The following is a 23134-nucleotide window of genomic DNA, read 5'->3' as shown; positions in this document are numbered from 1 at the left end:
AATTTCTACTGTTTAAGCACAACAGGGGCTCTCCAAATGTGACATGGCATCCGCTCTCAATTCCTGCCATTTTTGTGTTCAAAACGTCAAATGGTGCTCCTTCTCTTCTGAGCTCTGCCGTGTATCCAAACAGCAGTTTTCTCCCACATATCGGCATACTCAGAAGAAATTGCACAACAAATTTGGGTGTCTATTTTTTCCTGTTACCATTGTGAAAATAAAAAATTTGGGGCTTTTAAAGTAACATTTTTGTGAAAAAAAATGCTAATTTTTTTTTTCATTCTACATTGCATTAATTCCTGTGCAGCACCTGAAGGGTTAATAAACTTAGGCGTGCAGATTTCAGAATGGTGTCACTTGGGTATTTTCTGTCATGTAGACCCTCCAAAGTCAATTCAAATGTGAGGTCCCTAAAAAAAAAAAATGGTTTTGTAAATTTTGTTGGAAAAATGGATAATTGATGATTAACTTTTAACCCGTCTAAATTCCTAACAATTTTTTTTTTTTTTTAAATATTGTGCTGATGTAAAGTTGACATGTGGGAAATGTTATTTATTACGGTAACTATTTTGTGCAACGACTTTGATTTAAGGGCATACGAATTAAAAATGTTTCAAAATTGCAACATTTTGAAAATGTTTTCCAAGTTACCGATACTTTCACAAACGCAAAAAAAATATTGAACAAATTTTACCATGGTCATTGAAGTACAATATGTCACGAAATAATCAATCTCCGAATCACTGGGATCCATCGAAGCGTTCCAGAGCTATAACCTCCTAAAGTGACACTGGTCAGACTTAAAAAATTAGACCGTCGTTAACTTACAAAGTGGCTTCGGTACTTAAGGGGTTAAACACAGGTTGTAATGTAACAAAATAGGTAAAAAGCCAAGGGGGTGAATATTTTTGCAAGCCACTATATGTTAAAATTAATTGGATCATTCAAAATTGCGACTTGTCCTACATAAAAAATAAAATCCAAGCCATCGTATATCTGTCTGGGGGAACAAAATAAAAGGTTATGACTATTTAGAAAAGGAGAGGTAAAAATAAAACACATGTAAATCCTCAATTCCTTCCAGATCCCCATACTGCTTCTCTTCCGGTGCTGCCCTGGTCTCTGTGATTCCTCCTCCGGCCAGACGGGCATGTTACTGTGTCACAGGTGTGATTGGGTGCATTGGTCAAATGTTTATTTTAGAGCCTTCTATAGGAAATAATAACATTTCAGGGATAGAAAACCCCTTTAAATTAGCAGAATCGACAGCTAGGTTTACATAATTTGTCTGGAATAGTTCTTGGGTGTATTTTCTTCTTGTTTCTGGCTTCCAGATGCTTTCAATTTGGATCCTTTGATATGTATTTTTGTCTTGCAGCCCTCCAAGCCACAAGATTGTTGTCAATGGGAAAGAATGTATTAATTTTTCATCATTTAATTTTCTTGGCCTTCTTGATAACGATCGAGTTAAGGTTGGTAACGATCTGTATTGTTCTCAATCATTGTGTAAATATGACATGAGTATAGTAATATAGTAATACACTAAATTCTGAAGAATATCATACAAATTGTTCTCTTTTATTATTGACTGACAGACACTATGATCTTGCTTCCATATGTCCTTTAATATTTCAACATCCGGTATTACACAAGGTCGCCTGATCTCAAAGCCACCACCTCCCTTCCACGGCTAACCGGATACCTGGCATCAACATCTGACTGCTGCAGCCAATCAACTGATACTGATCGACGGAATTAAATGGCTGCAGCGGTCATGTGATTTCCCCCCGTCAGATGTTGAGTCAAGGCTCCTCATGGAGTTAAAAAAATAATCACACCCCAGTGGCACAAACAAGATTCAGTTAAAATGTAATAAACTTTCTGAGGAAGATTCACCTTGTTAAAGGGAATCTGTCACCAGGATTTTGCCACCCCTTCTGAGAGCATTATGATAACCACACTAGTCCCATAGATATGATCATGGGGCTAAGAAGAGATCCCACAAAATTCTTATGAAATCAAAATATTTTTATTGACAATAGATAAAAAACAGTTGATATATTCCAAGATAACCATAATAGGGGACGCCAATAAATAATACAGACACCGATACTGAGCATAAATATATAGCAACTACCTACATTTAATACATAGTAATGGATAACAGAGATCCTAGATCAGTGGTGCTAAAAATATTCCAGCTAAAGTCTATCCTATAAAAAGATAAATGGAGATCTGCAACAAATCTATATACCCGGGACCCTATGAAGATCTGGATCCCAATACCAAAGTCAGAGTATCAAGAATACCCCAGGCCATAATAGGCCAAATACAATAGGCTAAGCCAGTCTCGATATGCAGGGGAATATTGTGCTCAGAATAGCTATTTTGTAAGGTATATATTACCTGCTGCAGAGCTTCACCAGGCGTCATCTCACCCCCAACGCGCGTTTCGCCACCAACTTCTTCCGGGGCGTCACACTGGTGTTATAGTGGGTGAAGTGATTGTTGGGATATTTGGTGATTTATTGAGAGCATTTTGATGTAGGGCTAGAGACCCTGATTTCAATGATGTGTCACTTACTAGGCTGCTTACTGAAGTTTTGATAAAATCACTGTTCTGCTTTTTAAGTGGCAAAAACCTGGTGACAAATTCTGTCTAAATGTTTTCTGGCGTCACACTTAATGAATATTTAAAGATGGTGGAAGTCTGCAACCTGTGCCCCCATTATTTTACCACACCGGTATGCATTTCTACCATACCAGTAGGAAGTGACCACCCCCTCCAGCCGTTATAAACTAATAGAGCCACCTTGTGCAGCAGTAATGCTGCATTCTAACAAGGTGGCTCTTTTAGTTTTTGGTGCAGTTATTTCCAAAATAAAGCGTTTTATAATTTCGCCAAAATACCTTTCTTTAGACAGGGAGGCAGGTCTTAACCCCCCTGCTGCAAACGCCACACTGCTGTCACTGAAATCTTCTTCGGCGCTGGGCGCCGCCCCCTCCGCTGTTTTCCCATGAAATCCGGCACCTGTGCTATTTATTACTGGCTGCACAGGCGCAGTCTGTGAGACTGCATGTGAGGTAAGACGGCCAGAGCTCACTGCGCCTGCACCAGCCAGTACTAAACAGCGCAGGCGCCGGATTTCATGGGAAAACAGCGCTGAGGGAGCGGCGCCCCTGAAGATTTGAGTGACTGCAGTGTGGCGTTTCCAGCAGGGGGTTAAGACCTGCCTCCCTGTCTAAAGAAAGGTATTTTGGCAAAATTATAAAACGCTTTATTTTGGCAATAACTGCACCAAAAACTAAAAGAGCCACCTTGTTAGAATGCAGCATTACTGCTGCACAAGGTGGCTCTTTTAGTTTATAACAGTTGGAGGGGGTGACAGTGGCCCTTTAAATCTTTATTGGTTACATATGTAAAAACAAGAAATGAATTCTAAAAGGCAGGGGAGTGAAGAAATAACCTCCAAGAAAATTGGGAAGGAGACAGCAGAATATCCAAAAAGGGCCTGCACTGAGACAGTTATTTGAAAGGAAAAGGATTCCAGATATCCAAGGTATAGAAGGGCAAATAGCAGTGGAGACTAAACCGCTGTAGGCCCCAAAAAGAACCTCCCTATTTGTAGTGCATTTAAGCCAAAGGTATGCAAATAGTCATGTATATAGGTAGGGAGGGTGCTGTGCCCCCATGTACTTTGAAATCTCCCATTCAGTGAACATGTCTTATACGGAACATGCCTTCCTAAAACTAGCAATTATTTAAATTTTAATATATTAAAAAAAGAGATTTTTTTTTTATATATATCTAAAAGAAATGACAAAATTATTGGAATTTTTACTACATCCACGAAGATTAAAGTGAACCTGCCAGCTTGCCTTGTGGCATGAATACCCTTTCTAACAATTTTTTCTTTTTTTCTTTTTTAAAACAATTTTATCATTTTGGCAATATGTTAATTAGTGGGTGACTTGTCATGTGGGTGGTTTTTTTTTTCCCCTGAAGCAATTGTCCCACTAATCATCTAATCTTGTATTTGCAGAGTGCAGCACTGGCGTCACTTAGAAAGTATGGTGTTGGAACATGTGGTCCAAGAGGGTTTTATGGTACATTTGGTAAGTAGATTACGTGTGGGGTCTCTAATGCAAAATCAGCACCAGCTGAATATCGGGACATTGCAGCACATACCTGCTGTGCCTACTTATTGCAGAAGGAGACCCACTTCTGAGACACCCATGTGCTACTTAGGGCCTCTAGTCAGAGGTTCAGGCAGACACTTTCTGGCATTGTGCTGAAAATAGCTGTTTGCATATTTCACAATTATTTATTATGTCCATTTTTCCTTTTGATTTTTTGCTTTACTTTACTTGTCTGTGATACCTCAAGTGGCCATTAGAGGGCAGCCTTTCCCTACTTTTCTGATCAGTGGAAACAACCTATTTCTGCATAATAAGCTTTACATTTCCCCTAAAATACCATGTAATGTTATACAGATTGTGTATGTAGTATCTGCTACAGAGAATAACTGTAATGCCATACTTTTTAATTTTCTTATAGTTAGTGATTAGCGATGAGTGAATTGATTTGTAGGACCCTAGTCTAGCTGTCATGTCATTATTCCATGACCCCTGGATGGGAGCTAAGCGCACCTTCTTCTATTTCCCCAGCGTCTCTTCTGATTTGCTGGTTCACCTCGACTTCTTTGTTGTGGTGTGACGCACACATGACTTCGCTCTGGGCCTACTATTTCTAAAAGTTGCTGAACTCTCCAGAAAGCAGGAGGCAGTTGGCAGTGCTCCCATCTGCTGGTCGCTGACTATTTATTATTATTATTATTATTATTATTATTATTATTTATTGTTATAGCGCCATTTGTTCCATGACGCTTTACATGTGAGGAGGGGTATACATAATAAAAACAAGTACAATAATCTTAAACAATACAAGTCATAACTGGTACAGGAGGAGAGAGGACCCTGCCCGCGAGGGCTCACAATCTACAAGACTATTGAGGTCTTTCATATCACCTATATTTTTCCATGTTTTCGAGATATGTCAGACATGATCTGTGTCACTCCCTGGATCTATTGGGTGCTACCAAGACCAGAAGGGTGCGGCTCTCCATAAAGAGTTAATTTTGGATCCTTGTTTATTTAAAGGGGTATTTTGAATTCAGAATATTTGTTGTATATCCTTCTTGTAAATTATAGTGTGGGGGAAACCATAACGGTTTTATGGGCAGTTTTCGGGGACATGAATGCCCCAAGGTTAAAGAACAATATGTGCTCTTCACAAAGTGTGGAGATTCCACACAAACCCATTTCAAAGCTAGCACTGCTTCTTCACACATCTTTAGGATGTTTTCTGGAGGGTCCACATATGTCTGCCACCTTTTTCTGTGGAAGTAGCTGACCACACTACTTAACTCCTTCACAAACTTTCTTGCAGATGTACATTTGGAACTGGAAGAAAGACTGGCCAAGTTTATGAGGACAGAAGAAGCAATCATTTATTCCTATGGATTTGCCACCATTGCAAGTGCTATTCCAGCTTACTCGAAACGGGGAGACATAGTGTTTGTGTAAGTGCAGAGTTTTCCTGGTCTGTTATCATCGTACTTCTAGATCTAAATGTGTAAAAGAATTCCATGGCCTATAAGTGCTGACATCCTCACTGCTGAGTGGCACCCTCCCACTGAAATCAGTGGGTGTCTGTGGTCTATTGCTTCAGCTAGCCTCCCTGCCCGCCTGTAGTCTGATAGCATGGCTAGTAAGCTGTTTAATAGCACTCAAACTTTACAGAGGTTATTTAATGACCTATTTGTGGCGTATCGCTGGAATTGTTACACCGGTGATGAAACAACAAAGTTTGACTCTTCTTTCTCCGATTTGGCTCTAAAATTTAAAATTTGCTTTTGCCATCAGTGGATCTGATTATTACATGTGATCTCTTGGCAAGGGTTATTCTCAAGTTGTCCTTCCTTACACTATGTTCGCACTTTTGGTGACTTTTTGATGCTGCATATTTTCTGCGCCGATTAAGTAAAATACGTTATTTGCATTTTTTTTTTTTAAAATACGGAGTGTAAAAAACGGACCAAAAACTCATCATGGGAACGTGTCGTAGCCCTTTCATTTTTCTTACTTCTTGGTTTGTAGCAGGGCAGGCACAGCTCCTTGACTGATCTCTCTGATGAAAAGTAGAACTCTCCCATTAGTGGAACTATAAAACTTAGCACAAGTTTTGCTGTGACACATTCAACAGTCAGTGGTTGTTCTGGAGTGTACACTGCTATCATTACGTTCACACATGGGGATAACAAGGTTTTTGAACAAGCTCAGAGCTGTGATTAGCAGACCTGCTCTGAGAGCTACTGTCAGGCTGGTGATTTATAACTGCATGTCTTCAGGAAGTGAGCAGCTAACTGCTGTATAGAAATCAATGTCCTGGAGACAAGTGAAAAGAAGGTCTGGCACATCCATCCATATAACCTGAGCTTTATTTCTAATACATTAAACACACATACTCGTGTATAAGCCGAGGAACCTAATCTTGCCTCGAAGAACTGGGAAAACTTATTGACCCGAGTATAAGCCGGGTATGCATTGTCCCATCATCCCTATTCTGGTATGCATGGTTCTTCATCCCCATCGTTGTCTGCATAGCTCCTTATTCCCATACTTGTATGATGCATGGCTCCTCATCCCCATCCTTGTATGCATGGCTCCTTATTCCCATCCTTGTATGCGTGGCTCCTTATTCCCATCCTTGTATGCATGGCTCCTTATTCCCATCCTTGTATGCATGGCTCCTTATTCCCATCCTTGTACGCATGGCTCCTTATTCCCATCCTTGTATGCGTGGCTCCTTATTCCCATCCTTTTCTGCATGGTTCCTCATCCCCATCCTTGTATGCATGGCTCCTTATTCCCATCCTTGTATGATGCATGGCTCCTTATTCCCATCCTTGTATGCATGGCTCCTTATTCCCATCCTTGTATGATGCATGGCTCCTTATTCCCATCCTTGTATGCATGGCTCCTTATTCCCATCCTTGTATGCGTGGCTCCTTATTCCCATCCTTTTCTGCATGGTTCCTCATCCCCATCCTTGTATGCATGGCTCCTTATTCCCATCCTTGTATGATGCATGGCTCCTTATTCCCATCCTTGTATGCATGGCTCCTTATTCCCATCCTTGTATGATGCATGGCTCCTTATTCCCATCCTTGTATGCATGGCTCCTTATTCCCATCCTTGTATGCGTGGCTCCTTATTCCCATCCTTTTCTGCATGGTTCCTCATCCCCATCCTTGTATGCATGGCTCCTTATTCCCATCCTTGTATGATGCATGGCTCCTTATTCCCATCCTTGTATGCATGGCTCCTTATTCCCATCCTTGTATGCATGGCTCCTTATTCCCATCCTTGTATGCATGGCTCCTTATTCCCATCCTTGTATGCGTGGCTCCTTATTCCCATCCTTTTCTGCATGGTTCCTCATCCCCATCCTTGTATGCATGGCTCCTTATTCCCATCCTTGTATGATGCATGGCTCCTTATTCCCATCCTTGTATGCATGGCTCCTTATTCCCATCCTTGTATGCATGGCTCCTTATTCCCATCCTTGTATGATGCATGGCTCCTTATTCCCATCCTTGTATGATGCATGGCTCCTTATTCCCATCCTTGTATGCATGGCTCCTTATTTCCTTCCTTGTATGCATGGCTCCTTATTCCCATCCTTGTATGCATGGCTCCTTATTTCCTTCCTTGTATGCATGGCTCCTTATTCCCATCCTTGTATGCATGGCTCCTTATTTCCATCCTTGTATGCATGGCTCCTCATTCCCATCCTTGTATGCATGGCTCCTCATCCCCATCCTTGTATGCATGGCTCCTTATTCCCATCCTTGTCTCCTTGTCTTCATGGCTCCTTATTCCCATCCTTGTATGATGCATGGCTCCTCATCTCCATCCTTGTCTGCATGGCTCCGTATCCCCATCCTTGTCTGCAGGGCTCCGTATCCCCATCCTTGTCTGCATGGCTCCTTATCCCCATCCTTGTCTGCATGGCTCCTTATCCCCATCCTTGTCTGCATGGCTCCTTATCCCCATCCTTGTCTGCGTGGCTCCGTATCCCCATCCTTGTATATATGGTCCCCCATGAGAAAAGCATAAAAAAACAAAAACATCCTACTTGTCTTCCCTGCTCACCCTTGCAGCATCTCTTCCCACTAATTAAGGTAATGAATATTCACCTCTCTCCAGCCTATAGGAGTGGAGAGAGGTGAATATTCATTTTTAATGAGCGGGCACTCGTGAGAGCCTGCTGGAAGCCGGTGTCTGCGGCTGTAACTCTGCGCGTGCTGTAAGAGAAATAAATATGCATTGCCAGTGCAGTGTATATTCACTTCTCTTTAGCAGCAGGCACAGGCTTTAGCTGCAGCTGCTGGCTCCCGTGACCCGCTGCTCCGCCGCTCCCCCTCCCCCTACCACAAACTGGGACAATGGCTTGTGTATATGCTGAGGGGGGACATTTTTCAGCACAAAAAAATGTGCTGAAAAACTCCGCTTATACACTAGTATATACTGTATGTAGGGGGAGATTAAAATAACTGATGTGTTTCTGGCACATTGGTCTTAATCATAAGTGACTGGTAGGTTAAGAGTTAACCTATCTTCTGGAATGTACTGCACATTCTGACCAGGTTCTGGAGGTCAAGCCCCATGGTAATGAGCTGCACACCATAAAAGATGAAAACTGTAATTGCAGGCGAATTACAGCAGAGAGAAAAGGAAATCAATTGCATTCTTGTTTATTTTCATGGATTCTTAGTAATTACAGAACTTGTGAATACCCCTTGAAATATCTTCAAGAGTGGGTATGATCAGGTGGCCAGATCGGCATGGTGAATGTTGTTAAGCCCCCATCATTTTCTCTGTGACTTAATGTTAATAATCTGCGTAACACGGGTTTACTGCTTTAGTAATGATGCGGCTTCCTGGAAGGAAAACCTTGCTGAGAGAAACTGTATCAATGGGTGATCTGACTAACTGTTCGAACCTGTATTTTCACTTTGTAATCCAATCCACGTTTTCCTCGTTGCTAAATCATTTGGATAGATCACTATTGCTCAAACAGATAATGCATCTTAAAGGATCATTCAAAGGCTTCTGTCTTCCTCATCAGTTTAAACAATCCAAGTGAAGTCATGTTGCTTTTGTTCCATAATTTGATACTATAACACACATTCCCATTTTGGTAGAAACAAAAATCTAGTATATATTTTGGATTATTATTTATTACTAGATGGTGGCCCGATTCTAACGCATCGGGTATTCTAGAATATGCATGTCGACGTGGTATATTGCCCAGCCAAGTAGTATATTGCCCAGCCACGTTTTATATTGCCCAGCCACGTACTATATAGCACAGCCCACGTAGTATATTGCACAGCCCACGTAGTATATTGCACAGCCCACGTAGTATTTTGCACAGCGACTTAGTATATTGCCCAGCCACGTAGTATATTGCACAGTGATGTAGTATATACCACAGCCACAGAGTATATAGCACATCCCAAGTAGTATATACTCACCTTCCGTCCGCAGCTGTCACCGCCGCATGTGCTGCGCTGGTTCCTGCTGTCGCAGCCATCATGAATAATCGCGGCCGCAAATTTAGTCCCCGGCTTCTGGCGGCGGTAGGCCCAACAGCGCCCATGGTCCCGCCGGCTCCGCCTTCCTCATTGCGACTCCGCCCCTTTGCAGCGCTTCTGGCGCGGCCTGTACGGAGGGGCGGCGACTTGCTCTGCATACTTCCTGGCCTCCCCTGCCCTTTTGCCTATACCCACTGGCTGGCCGCGACCAATGAATATCCAGGACAGACAGAAAGAAAGACGGAAGTTCCCCATAGACAATTATATAGATAGATAATTATACATTTTTATAGCGACATTTATTCCATGGCGCTTTACATGTGAAAAGGGGAAAATATAGACAAATACAATAAACATGAGCAAAAAACAAGGCACTAACCGGTACAGAAGGAGGGAGGACCCTGCCCGCGAGGGCTCAGTCTGCAGGGGATGGGTGAGGATTTATTAGGAGAGGGTAGAGCTGGTCGTGCAGCGGTTCAGTAGGTTGAGGATCATTGTAGGCAGGTCGGAAGAGGTGAGTCTTCAGGTTCTTTTTGAAGGTTTCTATGGTAGGCGAGATTCTGATGTGTTGGTTAGTGTTCCAGAGCATGGGGGAAGCGCGGCAAGTCTTGGATGCAGTTGTGGGGAAAAAGAGATGAGGGGAGTAGTGAAGGAGATCTTGTGACGATCGAAGGTTGCGTGTAGGTAAGTACCGGGAAGCCATGTCACAGATGTATGGAGGAGACTAGTTGTGGATGGCTTTGTATGTCAGAGTAAGGGTTTTGAACTGTAGCCTCTGGACGATAGGAAGCCAGTGAAGGGCTTGGCATAGGGGAGAGGCTGGGGAATAGCAGGGAGACAGATAGATTAGTCGGGTAGCAGAGTGTAGGATGGATTGGAGTGGTGCTAGAGGGGAGGCCAGAGAGTAGGAGGTTGCAGTAGTCAAGGCGGGAGATAAGGGTGTGCACTAGTGTTTTTGTGGTTTCGTTGTTGAGGAATGCGCGAATCTGGGAAATATTTTTGAGTTTGAGACTGCTGGAGGGGTAAGGGCTTGGATATGTGGCTTGAAAGAGAGGGCAGAGTTGAGGATCACCCCGAGGCAGCGGGCGTGTGGGACTGAGTAAAGTGAGCAGCCATTGACGTTGATTGATAGGTCTGGTGGAGGGGTAGAGTGAGATGGGGGAAAGATGATGAATTCTGTTTTGTCCATGTTCAATTTTAGAAAGCGAGCAGAAAAGAAGGCAGTGATAGCAGACAGACAGTGTGGGATTTTGGTGAGTAAGGAGGTGAGGTCAAGTCCGGATACGTAGATCTGCGTGTCATCGGCGTAGAGATGGTACTGTGGTGAGGTTAGGGATGAGGTGGGACGGGAGCGGATCAAGCGTGCAAGTGGTGAGATGTGATCTAGACAGGAGGGTGGAGATCTGATCTTCTGTCATGGTGGAGAAGCTGGTTTTGGAGGAACAGGGTTGAGCAGCTAAGAGCGGCATTGGGCGCTGCGGGCCAAAGCTTTCTCTGATCGTATCGATCTTCTGTTTAAAGAAAGAGGCAAAATATTCAGCAGAAATGAGGGGGGAGGGAGGAAGTGCTGGGGGACAGAGTAGAGAATTGAAAGTGTTGAAAAGCTGTTTAGGGTTGTGAGACAGGGAGGATATGAGAGATGAGAAATAAGTTTGTTTTGCGGCAGTGAGCATGGACTTGAAGCTGGTGAGAGACTGCTTGTATGCGATGAAGTGCTCAGCAGAGTGGGATCTCTTCCATCTCCGCTTAGCGACCCTGGAAGCCAGTCTCAGTTCTTTCGTCAGGCTGGTCAGCCAGGTCTGTCTGTTTGGACGAGTTTTGCTATGCATGAGGGGGCGGCCGAATCAAGTGTAGCTGTTATTGTGGTGTTATAAAAAGTGGCAGCAGCATCTGTGTCATGAAGGGAAGCTATGTCTGTAAGAGGGAGAATGAACTCAGAGAGTGATTGTAAATTGAGGTGTTTGAGATTTCTGCGAGGGTGAGTGAGTTTGTGGAGTGGGGGTTGCACACTAGGAGAGGAGAGGGAAGAGAATTTCAGTAGCTTGTGGTCAGACAGGAGGGGTGAGTTGGTGAGATTTGTAAGGGAACAGAAGCAGGTAAAGATAAGGTCTAGTGTGTGACCATCTTTGTGAGTGGCCGCAGAAGACCACGGAGTGAAGCCGAAGGAGGCAGTAAGCGATAAGTTTAGAGGCAGCTGAGGTGGAAGTGTCAATGGGGATATTGAAGTCACCCATGATAATAGTGGGGATGTCAGCAGAGAGGAAATGAAGTAGCCAGGTGGTGAAGTGGTCGAGAAAGGTGGAGATGGCTAGTTCTGGGGGGCGGTAGATGACAGCTGGTTGGAGGGAGAATAGATGCGGACGGAGTGCACCTCAAACGAGGAAAGAGTAGTGGAGGGTGGTAGTGGGACTGGAGTAAAGGGGCAGGTGGTGGACAGGAGCAAGCCAACTCCTCCACCACGTTTGTTGCTGGGGCGAGGGATGTGAGAGACGTGGAATCCGCCATAGGAAAGCACAGCTGGAGAGGCTGATTCAGAGGGGGTGAGACAGGTGTCAATGATGCCGAGGAAGGAGAGTTTGTTAGTGATAAATGGCAGTTTGTTGCAGATGGAGCGTGAGTTCCATAGTGCTCCAAGTAGGGGGACTGAAGGATTGGGGGCTGGATGAATGGATATGAGGTTATCCTGGTTAGGAAAACCTGTAGAGGATTGTGGCAGGGGGTTAGAAATGAGTGTGGGGAGGTGTTGAGGAGGGCCAGGATTTGGGAATACGTCACCAGCGATGAGGAGCAGCAGACAGCGTTAAAAGGTGGGAGCAGGATAGAACATGATGCGGCCGTGTGTGTCTGGAGAAAGAGGATTGTATGTGGAGGAATAGCTGTGAGGAGGAGGCGAGATGGCTGGGGAGGATGGAGGGTGAAATTACTAATTCCTTACTAGGTGGGGGGACTACAGGAGGTAGGGAAAAAAAAAAGAAAAATAGGTGTGAAAGAGAAAAGAAACCAAAACATTGTAGTGGTTTAATATTCCGTTACCTTACAGTCAAATTTCAGTCCAGTTCAAGTCTAATTCAAAGTATAGTAATTAGAAATCTGTAATTTGAAAGATACATGGATCAGACTAAAGTCTTGATCAGACTCCTTGGTCTGAATATATCCCCAGCAAGGGCAATGAGGAGGTGGGTGGATATGGCGAGACCAAATGTTGAGTTAAGCAAAGTTCTTAAAGAGAGGGAGGGGTTGGAGTGATCACTCAAAGATATGCCAGAATAACATGATGAGAGACATGAAACAGGTCATGGAAACAAGATGATGGGTAAGAAAGCATACCAGAAAAAGATTATGCGCTGCACATAGACACTCAAATGCCAGGGAAACCATAGAAAGTCGATGCATTATACAGAGATTATGGAGGAGGTTAGTCTTGATTATTAGAAGAACGGAGAGCAGATTCATACCCATGACTATAAGTGTGCGGAGATAATGGTCTAACCCAGACATAAATTGACTGGACCATCTTACTATAAAATGGAAAGCACTGTACAGAACATATGAAGGGTTTATTTGGTGAAGCTTTTGCGTCAGGGCTTTATAATGTTAATGTATCACTTTCTACTGGTAGAATTTCTTCCCAAATGATTGGAAATTCCCTCCAGCTGTACACTGACAGCAGGGCTCCCAGGTACATGGTGGGCCCCACACTTAGTTTACAGTAATGGCATGTCATTACTCTATGGCAGTGTTCCCCAACTTCGGTCCTTAAGAGCCACCAACAGGTCATGTTTTCAGGATTTCTTTAGTATTGCTCAGGTGATAATTGCATCACCTGGACAGGCAAGCATTCAATCACCTGTGCAATACTAAGGAAATCCTGAAAAGATGACCTGTTGGTGGCTCTTGAGGACCGGGGGTTGGGGAACACTGCTCTATGGGATGGGAGTAATGTTTTTTGCCTCTGCTTCCTCTCGAGTGTTGAGAAGCCTATGTGTAGTTCTGAGCTGCAGCGTCTGCAGTTTTCTATGGAAGCGTGTACTTTGCCTCTTGTTTTTCTTTCTTCCATTGTAGCATGCCCTTTATTACTGGAGTGCAGCTGTGACGCTCTGGGGCAAAGTTATTATTTTTATTTATGTATGACTGAAACCATGTGTGCAGCCCCGTACAGCCTAAACCCCCAAATATATTTTAATATAGACTGATACTGATCCAGTGCAGGGAGAGAAGTGAACTAGTGGGAGCTGGAAGCTGCCAAAAAACTTTACATTCCCTAACTTTAATATAAAAGTTTACTAGAGTAGACAAAGTGTAAGTTCGAGGTGCAAAGTTGGATCTTTTGTGTTTTCGGGTCACTGCTTTTCATGCACTTGCTTGACCCACGTAGGGCTTCTGACATCATCATGAATCACAATTAGCATTGTTTACTGCAGTTTTTCTTAATTATATGAGTCTAGATTAATGATCTGTTGAAAATGACACAGGAGTAGTTCTTTATTACACATGAAATATGTTGTAGGGCTGGGGAACTATAGTACAGCCAAGGCGCTTATACTATTGTAAGCGCTGTCCTTCTTTGTGATTCCAGGGATGAAGCTGCATGTTTTGCTATTCAGAAGGGGCTTCAGGCGTCAAGAAGCAACATCAAGTACTTCAGACATAACGATATGAGTGACTTGGAGCGATTGTTAAAGGAGCAGGAGCTGGAAGATCAAAAGGTGAATAATTGTGGGTTATAAATGATTTTGTGATGGCTAATGTACAATTGGTCAAGAGGTTGATGGACCTATGTCTTTTTTTTTTTTTCATGTTAATTGCTCACTGAATTTACCAACTAAGCATAATATTTACATAAATCTACTTCACAAATTTTAAAAAAATTATTTGGACTTCAAGAAAAGTCTCACAATTAATATTTGTTATATGTAGCATCTCTTTGAATTGTCCTGCTTTGTAATACACTAATGCCCGTTCCAGTCTACAATGGTTAGTAAAGACATCTAAAAGTGTTTTTTAAATATAATAAAAATGTAAGATCTAGGTGAAGTGTTTGTGGGTGCTTCTTGCCAAAAGCTGAGAGCAAAATGAGCATGGTAATTAGCTGTTTGACATTATACCCAGGCTATAGACCTAGACTTTTTATCTTGCTACAAAACAAAAATCTGAGTTATTGCTTTCCATGAGAATACATTAAAGGGGTTGCCGCTTTTCAGAAAATGTTCAGTCCAAGTTTGATAGTGAGCAGCAAACTGTTCGGTATTCGTCTTCCCTGGGTCTCCACTGCTGATCACGGCATCAGTCATTGCCTATGGCACGGACTTAACATCAAAAGCACCGCAGCCAATCACTAAGATCATATACTTTAAAGGGAACCTGTCACCCCCAAAATGGAAGATGAGCTAAGCCCACAGGCATTCTGGAATGCTGCAGATAAGCCCCCAATTGTATCCTGAAAGATGAGAAAAAGAGGTTAGATTATACTTACCCAGGGACGGTCCCGCTGCGGTCCGGGTCCGATGGGCGTCAGTCCGGTCCGGGGTCTCCCATCTTCATAGGATGACGTCCTCTTCTTGTCTTCACACTCCTGCGTAGGCGTACTTTGTCTGCCCTGTTGAGGGCAGAGCAAAGTACTGCAGTGCGCAGGAGTCGGGAAAGGGCAGAGAGGCCCGGCACCTGCACACTGCAGTACTTTGCTCTGCCCTCAACCGGACAGGCAAAGTATGCCTTCGCCAGAGCCGCATCGTGAAGACAAGAAGAGGACGTCATCGTAAGAAGATGGGAGGCCCCGGACCGCAACACCCACCGCAGCGGGACTGCCCCGGGTGAGTATAATCTAACCTGTTTTTCTTATCTTTCAGGATACATCGGGGGCTTATCTACAGAATTACAGAATGCTGTAGATAAGCCCCTGATGCCGGTGAGCTTAGCTAGCTCAACTTCCATTTTGGGGGTGACAGGTTCCCCTTAAAGGGAACCTGTCACCAGGTTTTTCCCATATGAAGTAAGGCCAGCACCTTTTAGCACCCTGTGACTGCAATCTAATATGTTGTATGTATGCCCCCAAATTCTGCTTGCAAGGCAAAAAAAGACCTTTTATTATACTTGTCTATGGGCGGTCTGGTCTGATGGGTGTACCTGGTCTGGATCCGTTGCCTCTTCTCTTCCTTCGATCACGATCTTTCTTCTTTGCTTCATCCTACGTCATCCACACAGTCTCCTGGGCAGGCATACTTCCTCTGCCTGCCGAGGGCAGAGCAAAGTACTGCAGTGCGCATGCGGAGGGAAAGGCCAAAGAGCACCTGTTCATTCGCACTGCAGTACTTCACTCTGTCCTCAGTAGGGCAGAGAGAAGTATGCCTGCCCAGGAGCGTGGTGCTGGAGACTGTGTAGAAGGTGTAGGACACGTCATCCACAGGAAGCACAGAAGGACTGAATAGCAAGAAGAGAGGAGGCGCCAGATCCAGACCAGTGACGCCCATTGGACTGGACCACCACGTAAGTGAATATAATAAAATCGCTTTTTCTCGTCTTGCATGCTGGATGAGGGGCATATATAGATCTTATTAGAATTCTGCTATGAGGACTCATGTACTAGCCTTACCTCTGGGGAAAAACCTGGTGACAAGTTCTCTTTAAACATTGGCTGGGGACCAGCGTTAAAGACAACACTAGTCTGGCTCTGCCCCAGTCAGCTTTTGTTAACACCGCTCCAGATAATTGACAAGTCTTGGGCTATGGGTGAGACCTGTCGATCACCTCCAGCAGTTCTAGGAGGAGCTGACCAGGAAGAGAACCAGAATAGTTTGTCTGGATGTGTGATTGTGGGCATATAATGTTAGCAACCCATCACTGTGCTCAGTATTTGGGCCAGTAGGTGGTGCACCTTATAGTGTTGACCATCAGCAAACATGTCTTTGTATGACTCTTCATGGTGCTCCTACGTGTAGATTAAATTCACGATCTACTTGTCAACCAACTAGAGTAATGGTTCTTGTTTTGAGCTGAACTTAGATTTGGTTGTGAAACCTCTCTTTCTAGTGTATAGGTATGAAACGTAATTGCCACTATTTACAGCTTACTTCTCTGATGATAGATGACCGGGAGCCCTGAACTAACGGCCTGCATTAATAAATAGAATAGACTTTGTGTTAGCAAGTTGTTAATAAAAGGAATGATTCTGAAACAGTCTGTCTGCTCTCCAATGCTAGAGTTGTTCCACCGGGGAAAATTATCTTTTATGGAAACCTCTATATTAAACTCGCTTTTACTGATGTCAGTTTATGGCAAGTCTTTCAGCTAAATCATGTATCCATGTAAATCTCACTTGTGGCAATATATGATAATTATTTGACTACTTTACAACACTAGAAAAATGAGGCCTAGTAACCTCAACTGGCCAATAAAAGTAGAAGTAATAATAAGTTCTTTGGATTCCGGGTCAGTCTCTTTAAATGTGGTGTAACAAATTGCATACAAATGTAACATGAGGATTTAATGTACACAGCTCCAGTAAAGAAGTCAATTATCCCACTAGGTTTATAGCTCGTGCATCCAAAGGTAGAATAGATAAAACAGTGTTATTTGTACTTGTTACTTTTCCTGTGCGAAAACTGGACAGACAAAAAATGAAAGCGGTGACAACCTAGCCCCCCACCGCAAGGGAACACACGTGGACTTGTAAATGTTATGGGTAATATGCTTGTATAATTTGTGGAATTCCTGTGTATGGGCCATTACCCAGGAGATCCATGTGTATTGAAAAATAAAAATAAAGCTTTGATAAAATATGTGGAACAAACATGGATTTATGACTATTTTTACTTTTCCGTTTTCTTGGCCTTTGCAAATTGACTTTGCTGGCTGCAGCCAAGAACTGAGCGTTGCGTGATAAATGGCCTCAGTGGTGTAAGTCATTAGGAAAAGATCACTTTGCTTGTGGCTGAGAACAAAACCCGCTGTGGGAATAGTAATCTGTGAAAAGGAAAACTAGGTGACAAGCTAGAAAACAAACAAGTGATCGATCTGTACCGTACTTGTGTGTCTAAAGGTTTTTTTTATTCTTTACTTGTTGTATATAAACATTAATAGTTTTGTATTGTTCCTTCCTTTAGAATCCACGTAAAGCCAGGGTGACCAGACGATTTATTGTTGCTGAAGGAGTCTATATGAACACTGGTGACATTTGTCCTCTTCCTCAGTTGGTACGAGACTTTCTGTATTCTGTGATGTATTTAAATCAGGCCTTAGAAGTGAAACTGTGTGGGCAACAACCATTTCCCTTTACTCCAAAAACCAAACCTTTTTGGGTTGGCCAAACATTTTTGTGATCTAGGTTGGATACACACAGCCGACATTCACGGTCCAATTATGGACTGCAGTGCACAGACTAGTAATGGGCCTTCTGACCTGAGCTCAACCGTTTTATAGAAATGTAAGAGACTGCTGAATTGGGTCCAGCAGACCTGTGTGACATGGGCATTGAGTATAAGCAGTAGTGATGAGCGAGCCTGCTTGTGTCCTAATCGAGTATTTTCGGCCAGCTCGAAAAATATGCTACAGTCACTGCAGCTGCATATCTCAACAGCTGCAACATATGCAGGGATTGTCTGTTTGTTAGGCCCATTTTTAAATACACATTTTTATGTAAAAAAAAAAAAAAATACACATACTTGGTATCGCAGCATCCGGGACAAACCAATCTATTAAAGTGTCACAAGGTTAACCCCTACAGAGAACGCTGTAAAAAAACCACACAAATGTCATCTTGTCGCGCAAAAAATCAAGCCCCTAAACAGCTCCATCAACGGAAAACTTAGTTATAGCTCTCAGAGAAAAGTGATGTATACATTCATACAGCGCGTGTGCAGCGTCCTGCTTCCATACAGCGCGTGTGCAGCGTCCGGCATTTATCCAGCGCATTTGCATTGTACCATAGATAGATAGAGATATATATATATATAACGCTGCGAGCGTCACTCTGTCCGAAGCCTTAATAGACTGCGCAGGCGCGACGCTCCCAGCGTTACATTATAGAAAAAATGCCGCCGAGATCAGGGGGTCGGGAGCACGGGGACGCCGTCTACATATGTGCGCCCTGATTATGCAAATAATCCGCCGCCATAGTAAGTTTTTACTTACGCTATTCGTTTCGGGCGCCATTGTCTTGCTCTTCCTGGTGCCGGAATCGGCGCCTGCGCAGTCCGCGCTTTCCGGCGACATTTTCTTGAAGACACACTGCTGTGTGTCTTCAAGAAAATGGCGCCGGAAAGCGCGGACTGCGCAGGCGCCGATTCCGGCACCAGGAGCAAGACAATGGCGCCCGAAACGAATAGCGTAAGTAAAAACTTGCTGTGCCATGAGGCTGTGGCACTTCATGCCACAGCAATTTGTTACTTACGCCATTCCTTTCCGGCGCCATTGTTTTGCTCCTCCCGGTGCCGGAATCGGCGCCTGCGCAGTCCGCGCTTACCGGCGCCATTTTCTTGAAGACACACAGCAGTGTGTCTTCAAGAAAATGGCGCCGGAAAGCACGGACTGTGCAGGTGCCGATTCTGGCACTGGGAGGAGCAAGACAATGGCGCCGGAAAAGAATCAGGTAGCGTAAGTAACAAATTGCTGTGCCATGAGGCTGTGGCACTTCATGCCACAGCTATTTGTTACTTACGCCACCTGATGGGGGTCATAAACCTTTATGGAGCAGCGTATGGGGCATATGGATGGGAGCAGCACATGACAGAACGGGGGCACAGGATGGGAGCAGCATATGACAGAATAGGGCAGCACATGACAGAACAGGGGTGCAGGATGGCAGCAGCACATGACAGAACGGGGGTGCAGGATGGCAGCAGCACATGACAGAACGGGGGTGCATGATGACAGCAGGACATGACAGAACGGGGGCGCAGGATGGGAGCAGCACATGACAGGATGGGGACGCAGGATGGGAGTAGCCAGTGACAGAATGGAGGCGCAGGATGGGTGCAGCACATGTCAGAATGGAGGCGCAGGATGGGTGCAGCACATGTCAGAATGGAGGCGCAGGATGGGTGCAGCACATGTCAGAATGGGGGTGCAGGATAGGAGCAGCACATGACAGAATGGGGGCGCAGGATGGGTGCAGCACATGACAGGATGGGGACGCAGGATGGAGCAGCACATGACAGGATGGGGGCGCAGGATGGGAGCAGCACATGACTGAATGGGGGCGCAGGATGGGTGCAGCACATGACAGGATGGGGACGCAGGATGGAGCAGCGCATGACAGGATGGGGACGCAGGATGGGAGCAGCACATGACAGGATGGGGACGCAGGATGGAGCAGCACATACCAGGATGGAGACCATATACCAGTATAAATGCTCGCCACCCGGGCGTAGAACGGGTTCAATAGCTAGTATATATATATATATACTAATCTGCACTGACTGCTTATGTACTATACTATGTGTACATATACAGTGTTGTAGTCCTGGAGCCGTGCTCAGGGTCACACACTGCAGGGTGACTATATATTGGTGTCTGCAGTCACGCTGAGGATCACTGAATTATTGCCGCAACTTCCACATGCATACAGATCGGGTGACGCTGGAGCCAATGCCTCCACTGACAGAGCAATGTGGTCTGTATGTAAAAATGTCACAGTACCTCAGAAAAAGCCTGCAAAGAAACAAGACACAGGAATCAGATCATGCCCTGTCACATACCTCCTGCCCCGACCCTGGCTCTCTGCTGACCTCATCGCTCCTCTACGGCTGAGTGTAACGGGTGCACTGAGATGCCGACACTTGTACACATCTGAAGTACATATACCCAAAGCAGGAAATGGATAACCGAGCAATAATACAAATATATAAAGGGCTTTATTGTAATTGTAAACATACAAATTATATTTTATAAAAACATAAACCTATACTTATAAAATTCAGAGTGCAGCGACACCTTAGTGCCACGTTGGAGCAAGGTTATGGTGTACAAGTCTATATAAATGCCAAAAAGTCAGAAGAAAATATACAACATGTAGCTATATATACTTATAGGTTTATAGTCATCCCATATAACACCCAGGAGGATGCTAACTGATAGTCACACAAGTGTTTCACTTGAGTGATCTAAAGTGCATATGAGTGGTATATACAGACCTACTAACGGAGAACACGTGCTAAACGCGCGTTTCGCGATGTGCTTCTTCAGGGGGTGACTTCTTCTCTGCCTGCAGGGCCGCCTCCACCTCTGGGCCCCGGTGCAGCTGCATCTGCTGTATGTCCGCCCCTGGTAGAGCCACGGTGTCACTCCTAAATGGGAGTTGGCTGCCACCCTCAGTATATTGCATTCACAGACCAAACTTCTCCACTTACCGTACAGGGCTTGGTAGGTGTTCATACGTGTTTGGCTTGCTACCCCAATAGCTATGCTGCTGGCTATGGGATTGTATGTAAGGATTGATGGAGGATGTGGATTACACACCGCAGTTGTAGTTCACAGCAGTAGAAAGTTGCTGAAGACTTATGTTGTTGCTAAATATTTCTCACGTGGCAGTCATCCATATTTTACGAAGTTATATCTGTAACCTGTTTTCCTTGGATTGGGAAACTACTGCCTTTGTCCTCTACTAAGTTGCCGAAATGCTGCATGTTTAAGGTGGCAAACAGATAAAATATTTTTCATAGAAAAGGAATTGCAGCAATGCGTTATGTTTCTTTTCCTACTTATGTGGTGACTATTCAAAAGTAATCACCGGCTGCAAATCGTTTTTCTCTGCCATAATATAAACTATCTCTCGGACTCTATTGGAACAGTAATTCATGAACTTTTTTTTTTTCATCCAGTGTTTACATCCCTTTCCTTTTTTATTAAAAATTTTAACTCTTGATGTTTTTGGAAATTACAGGTTGAGTTAAAATACAAATACAAAGTAAGAATATTCCTGGAGGAAAGCCTCTCGTTTGGCGTTTTAGGGGAACATGGACGTGGAGTTACTGAACACTTTGGAATAAATGTAAGTTTGATCAGTTGAAGCCAAAAATACAATTGATGTACTATGGACTACCATATTATATGGGTAGATCACTGCTATGTTTAGAAATGGGTGAGCAGCTCTGGAGCACAAAAAGCTGCTATAGTTAATTGCCTGGCACACACATGTAAGAAACTTGGCAGTTTTTTTCTGATTTGCTAAATGAAAGAAGAAAAGGATTTCTAATTTTACCACCCTCTATGATGTCCATATGCCTTATTTATTTGATTTTCCCTTTGTAATACCTAACCAGTGGATCTGTTATTATAAAACCCTATCCTTAAAAAGTACCCCATTTACTGATGACCTGTTCTCTTTAACATACATGTACGGTATATATCACCATAGTGGTTATTGTTGATCTGGCATCATCTTTGGAAGTCCCAGAAGTTACCTTTATTGTCTCTACCCTCCTGGAGTCAAATGAGAACAATTAAACTCATTTGACGTGTTACTTGCTTTTAAACCATAGTCATAGGATGTAGCGCGGACAGGGTCATTATGTGGATTGCATCAAATAGTTTTTATGTTTTGGAATTGTATGGGCTGAGGCGTGACCTTGCCAAAGCATGAGCAAGAGAGTGATATTTTAGAATGCACAATGGGGCAGCGTTCTGCTTTCAGCAGAGGAAATTTGAAATTAATTTTATAGCTGGAGAATGGCTTTTTAGTTCATTTTACCTTATCAAGTAAAAGACTGCATGGAGGAGAGCCCCATGAATGCTGGTGGTGAGCTCTTTGAAACCTCTGCACAAATCATTGTTATTTAACATATGAACCCTAGTTATAAATCCTTGGTCTGTGTAACTAAGTAATGTTGTTTGTTCTATAAATCTGCAGACCAAGGCTGCCTGCATTCATCCCTAGCCAATTAAAACTGATTTATGGAGTTATTACGTATAGTAGAAACTTCCGGTCCCATGCTATTGTCACAACTATTTCTTTCCAGCAAGACATGCTGAAAGTGCTGCTTTATGTACCTCGTCCTAGAACCGCACCTTCTAGCTTCCCCCTCCTATGTCACGAATAAGTTGAGCATCACACGGTACTGTCTTCTCTCTTTCACCAACGTCACATTCCGCAGCCCTTGAGGGATATTTAATGTTAGCTTGGCGCAGTTTTACACGCATCCCCTGTCCACAAGGGCATGGGGTGTGAGAGAGGGTGGCCCATATGACCGCCAGCATGACACAACACTCGCTCAAAACTCTGACGGGCTGAGTGACCCCTGTGCAGAATATGGGTGATATAACCTCATGCCAATCAACTGTACCATATCTGAGTCGAGATTCTGGCCCTCCCACAAATTGTGAAGCTGAGACATGACACCTGGTGCAACTGGTGGTCCATCTTCAAAAGCTCCAAATGGAAAAGCTCACACCCCAAGCATCTTGGCTGGTACCAAGGCCTTTCTGGCAGGAAGGACCCTCTCCTGGGAGCCCAAGCTGCTTCAAAGATCTCCCTCCTGACA

At 43.9% G+C, this 23134-nt stretch overlaps 1 protein-coding gene across 1 annotated transcript in view; it reads left to right on the top strand.

Annotated features, from left to right (window-relative positions):
- Nucleotides 1-23134, top strand: part of SPTLC1 (serine palmitoyltransferase long chain base subunit 1) — a 96067-nt gene that overhangs the window by 31894 nt on the left and 41039 nt on the right. Inside the window, exons 4-9 of the mRNA XM_069762340.1 lie at nt 1379-1472; nt 4044-4116; nt 5450-5582; nt 14239-14368; nt 17762-17851; nt 21538-21645. Of these exons, the coding sequence (XP_069618441.1) occupies nt 1379-1472; nt 4044-4116; nt 5450-5582; nt 14239-14368; nt 17762-17851; nt 21538-21645 (628 nt within the window). The remainder of the gene's footprint in view (nt 1-1378; nt 1473-4043; nt 4117-5449; nt 5583-14238; nt 14369-17761; nt 17852-21537; nt 21646-23134) is intronic.

The sequence above is a fragment of the Ranitomeya imitator genome, chromosome 1 (genome assembly GCF_032444005.1).
Source record: "Ranitomeya imitator isolate aRanImi1 chromosome 1, aRanImi1.pri, whole genome shotgun sequence".
Taxonomy (NCBI): Eukaryota; Metazoa; Chordata; class Amphibia; order Anura; family Dendrobatidae; genus Ranitomeya; species Ranitomeya imitator.
The sequence above is the reverse complement of the archived record's forward strand: the minus strand, read 5'-3'. Positions and strand labels throughout refer to the sequence as shown.